This window comes from Aotus nancymaae, unplaced genomic scaffold, assembly GCF_030222135.1.
Source record: "Aotus nancymaae isolate 86718 unplaced genomic scaffold, 86718_ANA_hifiasm-v0.15.2.pri h1tg000079l, whole genome shotgun sequence".
Lineage (NCBI taxonomy): Eukaryota > Metazoa > Chordata > Mammalia > Primates > Aotidae > Aotus > Aotus nancymaae.
Genome location: NW_026988494.1, coordinates 27,213,396 through 27,224,392, shown reverse-complemented (window position 1 = coordinate 27,224,392; position 10,997 = coordinate 27,213,396). Strand labels below are relative to the sequence as shown.

Below are 10,997 nucleotides of genomic sequence, written 5' to 3'. Positions count from 1 at the left end.
TAGGTCCAGAGATTTTCAGTTGATAATTTTATGATTCAACAAGTAAAAAGCACTAAAAATGTATTTCCTCACTGATAATTCTATTCATTCTATTAGAAAGATTGCTGGTGGTGATGATCAAACCTGCAGTGATTGATATAAAACCAACAATTTGGATCTTTCTGTTTGCAACAAATATAGCATTAATCACTGAAGGCCATACTAGTGAGCTATTAAATTCCAGATTGCTGCTCTTACAAATAGATTATTAGAATTCATGGTGCCTCTCTACTGAACTGAGAAAACTAGACAAAACTTACAATTACATCTTACAGATAAAAATGCATTTTTATAAAAAAAATAAAAGAATTCTCAATTATAACAGGACACAAGTATCACTGCTGGAAATGGCTACGGGAGAAGGGAGAAAGGTGCGGCACTCTCCTGCTGGAGGCAGCTGGGCAAGGGGAGCAGCAGGCGTCTTACCTAGAAGGAGTGTGAAGCTCTCCTCCCCGCGCAGCTCAATGTGTTAAACAATAAAGCTGTGAAGGAAGCTGGCATTGCAGGATGTACATCAGGCACTGAAGTCGGTGTTACAAATAAGGGGTACATTTCTCACCTGTCATCTTCAGGGGACTCTGTATCAAAGAGCTTTGGAAAGGGTAAGTCCCTTAAGGAAAAAACAAAACGTGGGATGTGCTGCCCTTAGGGCATCCGTAAAAAAAGATGGAAATAATCCATCTATGTGAGTGGATTGAAAAATAACAGGAATGTTTCTGAACAGAAAGACTTACAGAGTAGTCTCTTGGGGCTATGAAGCAGAGTCCTAAAGGGAAAAAAAATGGTAGTTTTTTGGAAGTTTGGACATCGTTTCCTTCTGCTGTTCACAGATGAGTTTTTAGAATTTACAAAGGGATCAGCACAGACTCACATGCACTCTAGGTGTGTGATAAGCAGAGGCTTTTAAAAAATGCATTGGACTATATGAGCTGGCTGCGGGGGCAAGGAAAAAGCACAGATCCCAAAAAAAAAATCAGAAGTTTTCTTGCTGTGGTCTAGGAGAAGAAACCATGTGTTCTCTTCACATTCCAAATGGAAATTTAAATCCTATCAAAATTGTAATGAAATCTGTCAACATTCATGTTGGGGTCGGGGGAGAACTACCCCAGTCTTAGTTACTGAATTACTCCATGCAGTGGCTACAATTAAATACATTTTCCCCAAAAGCAATGTAGAATAAATCAGGGCGAGGCAAGGAGTCATGCAGGTATTGCACTTATGAGACGATGCATGTGTCAGTGTGCCAGAGAGACTCTGGAAGAACCACTCCTTTGGGCAGGAGGGTTCCCACTGCAGTGGGGCTGGAGTGAGTGGGGCTTTCCATCGTGCCCTGCGTTGGTACATGTTTAGGCATGGGGCCCAGCTGCCCCTAGTATTTCTCAAATACTGAGTGTGTGTCGTGAATGATGTAACTTGCTTGTTTGGATCAGATCCTCCTCTCTTCTTCTACCTTCTCTGCTTCTCTGCCTCCCTCTGAACTTCTTCCCTCCTCCTCCTCCCCATTGCGTACTTGCCAAGTATCCTGTTGTATGACAATAAATCCATGTGGGTGAATAACGATTTCTCACAAATTCAACAGGACAACTGAATCTTACCACATTCCTTTCAAATTACATGAAATCTAACTAGACACAGGAGCGGAGTGGAGGGACAGTGACTCTTTCCCCTCCCCCACCCCATCAGCCACACCCAGGAACTGAACTGTCCCACTGTCCCCCTGCTCAGGCACCAAGAACCTCGACCAGATTCGCAGAGGCTCACCTGCTCGGAGTAGTCATTCCCATCGACATCATCACTATTGGAGTGGCCTCCTGGGCTCTGCACATCTATCCCATGACTCTCCAGGATTGCTGCTTCTTCGAAAAAAGCAAATAGATCCCTAAATTATCTGTTACCGTATCATAATAGCTGAAACTCTTAATTTTTGTGCTGAGGAAATTAGAACGTAATTAAACAAGACCCCATATTTCTCTACACTTGTTTCTTTTAGACGTAGATGGCTGAAATTCAAGTGCATGTAGGTCAGGGGAGGTACACCTTTGCCATTCTGGGGTCTCTGCTGCTGTGCATATTAGGTACTTCATAAATACTTGCTAACTACATAGTTCTCCTATCTTGGGGTTCTATAAAGCCTGTGAGAACTGTAATGATGAATAAAAAGTATATTTAGAAATGAAACGAAACACTGTCTATGCCCATACCATGCTCGATGCACCTGATCTCGTGTGATATTAGAAACTAAACAGGGGGTCGGGCCTGTTTGTTAGTACTTGGTTGGGAGAAATAAATGCAATTTTAGAATCTAAAATCCAACACCCTACCTGACTCACCAACTTAAATTTCTTATTCTTACAGTTTTGGATGAGAAAAAATTCTTTATTTCTTCCTTTTTCAGTTATATGCATAACTCCCCCTAGGGCACTTTTGGCATTTTTTTTTCTCTGCTCAGCTTTGTTGAGATATAATTGATAAATAAAGATTGTATATATTTATGGCATACAAGGTAATATTGTGATACATATGTATAAGTATATATAGATGATTAAATCAAGAATTCTTACTTCTTAAATACTCTTTATCTCTCTCTTTTGCTGCATTCCTTGTCTATTAGGTCTCTTTCATTCCAAACCATTAATCAATCGTTTCCTAATATCTAAGTCATAATCCAGTAATAACAAAGAAATTTCGGTTATCACATTGCCTCTCTTGAGACCCAACAAGTATCTTTCATATGTACCACAGGAGTAATCAATTGCTCAGGGGCCATGTATAATTCTATATTCTAGAATTCTAAGAACAATGAGTTCTATAAATAATCATGTCATTACCATTACAATACAAATGGTGTCAATAATGCTAACTGTGGTTTATTAAAAATACAATGAAAGACATTATGGCAATTTTTGTTAGGCTTAGAAGTTAGGATCCAGCCGGGCGCAGTGGCTCATGTCTGTAATCCCAGCACTTTGGGAGGCTGACGGGGGCAGATCACCTGAGGTCAGGAGTTTGAGACCAGCCTGACTGACATAGCAAAAACCCCGTCTCTACTAAAAATACAAAATTAGCTGGGTGTGGTGACATATGCCTGTAATCCCAGCTCCTTGGGAGGCTGAGGCAGGAGAATCACTTGAACCTAAGAGGCAGAAGTCGTGGTGAGCTGAGATTGCACCATTGCACTCCAGCCTGGGCAACAAGAGCAAAACTCCATCTCAAAAAAAAAAAAAGATCCTTTAGACTTGCGGTTTCTAAACTGAAGTTAATCATAATATAAACATGACGTTCAAACTGCTGCACGAGAGAGAAAAGCAGCCTCACTGATACATTACCAATATTGGCTCTCCTCTTGATCTCCTTCCTTCTGTTAGCAAACCAATTATATACTTTCAGGGAGGTAACTCTTTCCAGATCAGACAGTTTTTTACCTGTGAAGACATGCAATAAAATTCAGATAATCTGTATTTGGGATCCACGAATAAACTAGTTTTAAGGGCTAATATTTTTATTTTGTTGCTTTTGATTACACTGCCAAAACTATAGATGCAGAGGAATTTTTAAAGTATTATCTAGTACCAAGTATACACCCCAATTATTAAATCAATAAACATGTAAATGAACACAACAACAGCAACTAGTAACACAGCATGCTTCGATTCGGAAAGCCATACATATTAGAGATTTCCACAAAGTCAGTTGGCTAGGATACCAGATCCACGTTAGCATGACAGTACTATGGGGGCTTCATTTAATTACCATTATTGTAGCAGAATAAGTTATATAAGTTATTCATTTTTTATTTTTTTGAGACAGGGTCTCACTCTCTCACCTAGGCTGCAATGCAGTAGTGCAATTATAGCTCCCTGCAGCCTCGACCTTCTGGGCTTAAGTGATCCTCCCACCTCAGCCACCTGGGTAGCTGGGACTACAGGTCCAGGTCACCATGCCACGCTAACTTCTGTGGTTTTTGTAGAGATAGGGTCTCGCCATGTTGCCCAGGCTAGGCTCCAACTACTGGGCTCAAGCGATCTGCCCAACTTGGCCTCCCAAAGTGCTGGGATTATAGGCGTGAGCCACCACACTGGCCCAAGATGAGTTATTCTTTATCACGTATCCGGACAAGAGAAATTTACTTACATCTTTAAGGCCTTATGTTAACTAGTTAGTTACCTGCTATCTTAGGACAGAGGATGGATATTATATATGGTTTCTTAAAGGCTGAAGGCCGCTGTGACTATCCATTATTGTAACTAGGTTGGAATACATAGCACAATTCAGGTTACATTTTAGATTTACCATCTTTGAAGTCCAATGTGATTTTTTTATGAATAGTATCATGCCCGCTAATACAGACCCCCTGTAACATTCCCTCCTCACCTTTCCTTTTGCATTTCGGCTATTAATCCACAGTGGGTGAAGAAACCAGAAAGCAGGTTTGTTAGGGCCTTGATGATACAGGGGTAAAATGTTCCAGGGAGAGTTCCAAGTTTCTGCACAGCTTTAGGGCTGGGACTTTTGGCATGTTTGAAACAGGGTACAGATTCCTTTCACTTGTGTGTCACTGGAGCAGAGTTTGTAGGGTCTACATTGCTAGAAGTCTGGCTTCTGGGTGAGGGAGAATGAAGGTCTGCTTAATTTCTATAAAACACTGATACTTTTGTATGTAGCCTTTAAGCCAATCAAAATAACTGGCCACATGGAAGTTAACTGGATCTATTAACTGAGAATGGTTTAACAAAATCTATAAAATGTGAAATAATATTTTAGCCCAAGGAAGAAAATACATTTGAAATATTTAAGTAGGTTTGCTGATTTTTGGAACAACAGGACTTCAAAATGGTACTGCCCCAAATCTTTCTTAGCTAAGTGGAAGTCATCTCAATGTGGAAAGCAGATAGAACCCATCTATCTGCTTTCCACACTGAAAAGAGTTCTTTCCCCAAAGAGAAATACAGCATTTTATAACAATTGTTTACAAAAAAGTCTATCTTAATCTTATATTGAAAAAGCTTGCTTAAATATTTAAAACTTTAACATTATTTCATAATTAATAATATCTTTTAGCTAAATTCTTAGAAAAAGAAATCTACACATTAAAAAAATAGTAATTTCAAGGTCTCGTATTTCACGTAGGGTTACTCCCTGAAGACTCTCCAGTGTTAGCATTTGATTTTGAGTACCATAAAAACATCCCTCAGAAGTACTGTGTGAGCAGGACAGAGCACTGGACACTTACGGAAGGATGGCACACACTGAGCTGGGAGCACCACGCCAAGGAGCGCATGAGCCTGAGCGTCCTAGACGCCGACCTGTAACCAAGCGCTGTGCTGCACCGCAGAGCAAGGCTGTGCCTGCGACCTTACCTGGCTTCTGTATAACTGCATTGCAAGCGTTTGCAATTTCTTCCCTCTTCGCTTCATCTGGGTATTGATTCTCATTGAAGTAACTGCAGAGGCAACCGATAAAGACACAAAGTTTTTATTTTTCAAACCTACTCTTATTGAAATACTAACTCATTGAAAAATATGGTTCTATAAGATGCCACACTCAAGTGTCTAGGTCCAGGCTGTCGAATGGAAGCTTCTGTGAGAGTAGAATCTTCTATGCTGGCCAGTATGGTGGCCACAACTCACAAATGGCTACTGAGCACTTGAAAGGAGGCTACTGTCAGTGATGGAATTTGAATTTTATTTAATTTTAAGTAATTTAAATTTAGCTCCATGTTACTAGAGGCTATTATATGAGACACAACAAGTCTACACACTGCTGTGCTTCATTAAAAGATGTGGTTTATATAAAGTTATTTTTGATATGTGTGACTGATTCAAGTTACATTTCTATTATTTAGGCACTGGTAACAATAAGACTTTTTTTTTTTAATTGTCAAATTGTTTGTAGTAGCAAAAACTGGAAATTACCCAAGTGTCCATCAATAGGAGAATGGCAGAACAAATTTGGAATATCTATACTTATACACAGCTACTTAAAACTAGTAGGAAAAAAATAAGTTAGAGTTCTGTCCACTGACCTGCAGGGATGTTTATGACATATTTCTACGTGAGGAAAATGATCTGCAGAATAATGTTGAAAATACCATTATTTTCAATATGGTTTTATACCAATAATAAGTGAAAATATCATTACAGAATTTAAAAATTCCTTTGTGTACATAAGTTTGCATAGATGAAAGCTGGAAGAGTACAGAGTAAGCTTAAATACCAGTTACTGATTTGCAGGTAGGCGGCTTAGTGGGAGGAGTTTAAACATTTTTTTATTTGTTAAAATAAATGTTAAACATTTTCTTTTTCATTTATTAACAAAGTATGTATTACCTTTGCACTTTTTAAAATATAATAGTACTTTGAAAAAAAGAAAAGGTTTATTGAACCCATCCTTAGAATTCTCAGACCTGTGGGAATAGAATGCTTATTAGTGCTGCTTTTTGAGTCACCCATGAGTTAAAAAAAAGAACTTTCATGCTTTCAGCTTGGAAACTTCCAATCAGGAAATGAGCCCCTGTCAAATTCTAGCAACCTATCATTTCTTCAGGGGTTTCCTTTTCCCTGTAATCCAGCCTTTCTTCTGCCTTCAGCACTCCTGTCTGCACTGGTGGAAATGCCATCCTACTGTGAACAGCACTGGAGGCCCCGGCCCTTCCTGAGGATCACCTGTAAACCCAACTCCTAACACTACTCCTCTCACCAGCACCACTCCTCGGAGGGCAGGCCTTCACTGCGGTTATTTATTTAACCTCAGCGGTGCCTCACCTGATGCAGTCCTGACTCACAGCAGCTGGCCCCACATAACCACATTTTCCTGTGTAAAACTTAAGTCATATAGCTATATCCTCCCAGTCTGGTCAACTACCACCCTCCACCATGCTCTTCTGCTTTATTTGAGCATCTCTTCCTGCATGATTTTTTGCTGTCATTTCTGGGACTCCAGTGTTCATACTGAGGATTTTTCCAAGTCACTACCTTCATACCTGCTCCACTTCCACATTTCTAATGGCCTTTGTCTCTACTCTACATCTGCTATTTACTTAGGCACAGATGCTGTGGACGAACTCTGAGACCCAACACGATGCCTATCACCTCGGAGCCTGTCAGAATGGCAGATTCTCAGACCCCACCTCAGACTTAATCAGAATCTGAATGTTAACAAGATTTCCAGGTTACCTAAATGCACAGGTCAGAACTTCAGAGATGTATTGGATTAGTTCATTTACACAAAATTCAACGAAAATGAAAAGCAGATACTAACTACCTAATATGTGCCTGTCACTGTGGGTAAAGAAAGATGATATAGTTTCTGACTTCGAAGAGTTCACAGTCTACTGGAAAGAAACATATCAGTCAGTACACTGTGGTGAAATGCCATAGGAGGTACAAACAGAGTACTCAGGGAGCACAGATGAAGGCATGCTCCGTGTTGTTGGCAGGAGCCTGGGAAGGCATCGCTGAGTAGTGTAGTCTGAGTTAGGTCTAGTGGATGCGCAGGATGTTGCAAGGCAAAGAGGAGGAAGAGCATTTTATATAAAAGGGAATAGCACATGCAAAGGCAAAATGGTAGATAAAAGCTTTTGAGGATTCTGGGCAGAGAGAAGAGTTCAATGTGGCTAGAACATGCGGCTTGTACCAAGCAACAATGAGATATTGGCCTGGAAAAGTGGGATAGGGCCAGCTTGTGAAGACTTTTGTCTGTTCCTTAAGAAGTAAAGACTTCATACTGAAATAAACAAGGTGCCTTAGAGGTTTCCAAGATAGACAGAGATCTACTCCCACCTGTGCTAAATTTAGAAAGACAGCACTTCATCTTCAAGGCTTACTCCCTGGAATTCTACCTCCATGATCTTAAATTCTGAAATTCCCCAATCAACTTTCTATTTACCTATGTCTCCTCTTCAAAAGAATTTGTTCTTCACCTCCTTCATTATCTCTAACTCCTTAATCCCCCCACCCACCAGTTAAAAAAAAAAACCTGTTTCTCCTTTTTAAGAAATGAGGGCCTCACCTCTCATTTCTTAGCCTGAACTCGATGGCATGCCAAATCAACAGTTTCCCTTAGGAGAAACTTAAGACTGTTTAGCTTTTCTGTCCTTCCACCGTGCCTGTCCAGCCAATCTCCTACCCTGCGGAAAGCAACTTCCATTTGTCTTCTTCCATCCTTCTCTCAGGGGACCAAGTGTTCCTGGACAAAGTCATAAAATAGGGCCAATTGGTTTTTTTTAAATAAATCCACACTTTTCAACCTTAATTGGGCCCCTCATTTCTGCTGGGAATTCTACTGGTCTTTTCTAACCAATTGCCTTTTCTATCCCATCTTTCCTACCCCACTTACCTGAAACCTTTACATGCTTTTACTCCAAGCCCTCAAACCTACCACTCTCACTTTTGGTAGATGACCTTACTTTCTCTCTTATGAAGACGGAGATTATTTAATATAAGTTAACTGCTTGGCTTCTCAACTTTTATACTACCCTGAGCATTACTCCTTCATTTCTGTCTTATGGTAGAGGAAGATACATACATTCTCCTCCTCTTCAAGGTCAACTTCTCCACTTTTGTCTTCGATCTCATTCCCCTTCCTTTTATTTTCTCAACTCTCTCCTTTCTTTCCTGTATATCTCATCTTTTTCCTGTGCCCATACAAAGATCCAATGATCTTACTTCATTGTTTTTATAATACATATTTCTTCATTATAGTGATCTCTGAAGTCAGGACACATTTTATAATTGGTGATATCTTAAAATTAATTTTGTTTTGTTTCCCTTACAGGCACGTAAAATAAGGTGTGTCTTAGTTGCTAAGACCTACGGGTCCCTTTTAAGCAATAGCTCTTTGGCCAGTACAACTCATTGTGACAACTTTTCTTCCAAGCGACTACAAAGCCTGTGATGACACTGTACCCCCTCCAATGCCTGATTAATATTCCTAAAGCACATCTCTACTCATTATCCTGTTCAGAAATTCTCAAAGGTTTATTATAGAGGTATTCAGAGTCCTCCCCCAAACAACCTCTGCATCTGCTACTCCCATATATGCATGCTACCACCTAGGAAAATGGAGTAACTAAATTCCTTGCATCTCTGTACCTTTCTCTTGCAAGTACACTGGCTATTTTCCTCCCCCATCCCCAGTGCACATCTTATCTATCTTTCAGGGTATGGCTCAAATATCACCTCTTGGCCAATCAAAGGTATTTTTTCACCCGAAGAATCCCACTGCACTTCATCTGTTCCTCTCTTACATCTCTTTCATCTTGTATTATAGTTATCACTGAATACATCAGTCTTCTACTACACTGAAAACCACCTGATGCCAGGGTACAAGTCTGACTCATCCTCACACGCACTGCACTAATGATAGTGCTGACGCGTCAATAATGATAGACAAAGGTACCACCAACCAGTGCGGGGGCCTCCAAAAGAAAAGGATCACACAGTAAATGAACTGCTAACAAGCAAGGGCACGGAGGTATTACAAAATGGCTCTTGAAGGATACGTCCTAAAGGGTTAGCAATGACTCTCTCCAAGAAGCGAAAGTGTTGCAGATGGGGGCAAAAACAGGAAACTATTGGTGGCAATTAAGTATGATTTCCACTTTTTCTTGGAGAAATAAGAAAAATTTAACAAGTAATTTTCACATTTTACCTTATATACTTCTCTGTTGAATTTCTGAAATAAACACATACTATTTTTATAAATTACTTTTTAAGAAGAGAACTTTGGGGAGACATTACAATATTTAAGAACTAGTTTAATGATTAATACAACTCTGTAACTATTTATGTTTGGAAAGTGTATTTGGACCAGCTAGAAAATATTAAGATTGTGATTGCTGTTCCCCTGACCAACAGATAAAGCCATGCTATCTCTGGATGCTAAATTAGAATTTGCAATTATTCATGGTATATATGGTTTTTTTTGTACTGAGTTAAAAAGGTTGAAAATTAAATTTAAAGATTAAAATTAATCTGTATTTTTAGGATCTAACTATATAAAATAAAGAAGACCGGAGTAAAAAAAGAAATCAGTAACTTTTTCCAAATCAAGGCTCAAGAAAATAAGAATTGATTCAATATGGTTTTGAATCTCTAAGCCTGGTAACTAATTAATCCTTTCTTCTCTATTAAAGACCTGTTATTTTTATAATTAAGAAATGTAGGCCTATTGAAAAATATGAATTTTCATTGAAATGTGCTACTGCAGCTGGAGGTGTATACAAAGAACTGTCAGCACAATTTTCTTCTTTCTCTACTTCTGTAATGTTTCAATGTTTAAAAAATATTCAAGATATAATCTAAACTGATAACATGATGTTTATAGTATCTCATGGTAAATATTTAACTTTACAAAGTAGTAAGATTTTTCTTTTTCTTTTCTTTTCTTTTTTTTTTTTTGAGATGGAGTTTCGATCTTGACGCCCAGGCTGGAGTGCAATGGTAAGATCTTGGCTCACCGCAACCTCTGCCTCCCGAGTTCAAGTGATTCTACTGCCTCAGCCTCCCAAGTAGCTAGGATTATAGGAATGTGCCACCATACCCGGTTAGTTTTTAGTATTTTTAGTAGAGACAGAATTTCTCCACGTTGGCCAGGCTGGTCTCAAACTCCCAACCTCAGGTGATCTGCCCGCTTTGGCCTCCCAAAGTGCTGGGATTACAGGCATGAGCCACCGTGCCCAAAAAAGTAATAAGATTTTTCACTGCAGAACTCTTAAAACTTTTTTGTGAGAAAAGATACATAATATTGACATTAATAAAAGAGTTTTTTGAAAAGATTAAGGTAGACCAGGAAATAAAATAGCAAACAACTATGTATTATATGACTATGCATAAGGCATTATACTTGATGGGTATGTGTAATTTCAAAATATGGGCCCTGATTATGGTTCGGCTGAGAATATACAAAAAAGTTAAATAATAAAAGGAATCAAAACATAACTGTGACAAAATAAAATGCAT

General features: G+C 39.1%; 1 protein-coding gene across 15 annotated transcripts in view; it reads right to left on the bottom strand.

The window, feature by feature from the left end:
• HMBOX1 (homeobox containing 1) overlaps positions 1–10,997 on the bottom strand; it is a 175,741-nt gene that overhangs the window by 13,865 nt on the left and 150,879 nt on the right. For 3 of the 15 annotated variants that reach the window (XM_012435172.3, XM_012435176.2, XM_012435177.3), the window contains exons 7-10: positions 5,397–5,479; positions 3,366–3,461; positions 1,801–1,895; positions 1,490–1,561 (exon numbers count right to left, since the gene is read on the bottom strand). In XM_012435172.3, the coding sequence (XP_012290595.1) occupies positions 1,490–1,561; positions 1,801–1,895; positions 3,366–3,461; positions 5,397–5,479 (346 nt within the window). Of the gene's footprint in view, positions 1–465; positions 1,087–1,456; positions 1,562–1,800; positions 1,896–3,365; positions 3,462–5,396; positions 5,480–10,997 lie in introns of all 15 variants that reach the window. The other 12 variants (XM_012435178.3, XM_021665165.2, XM_012435180.3 and 9 more) reach the window with 10 other exon arrangements.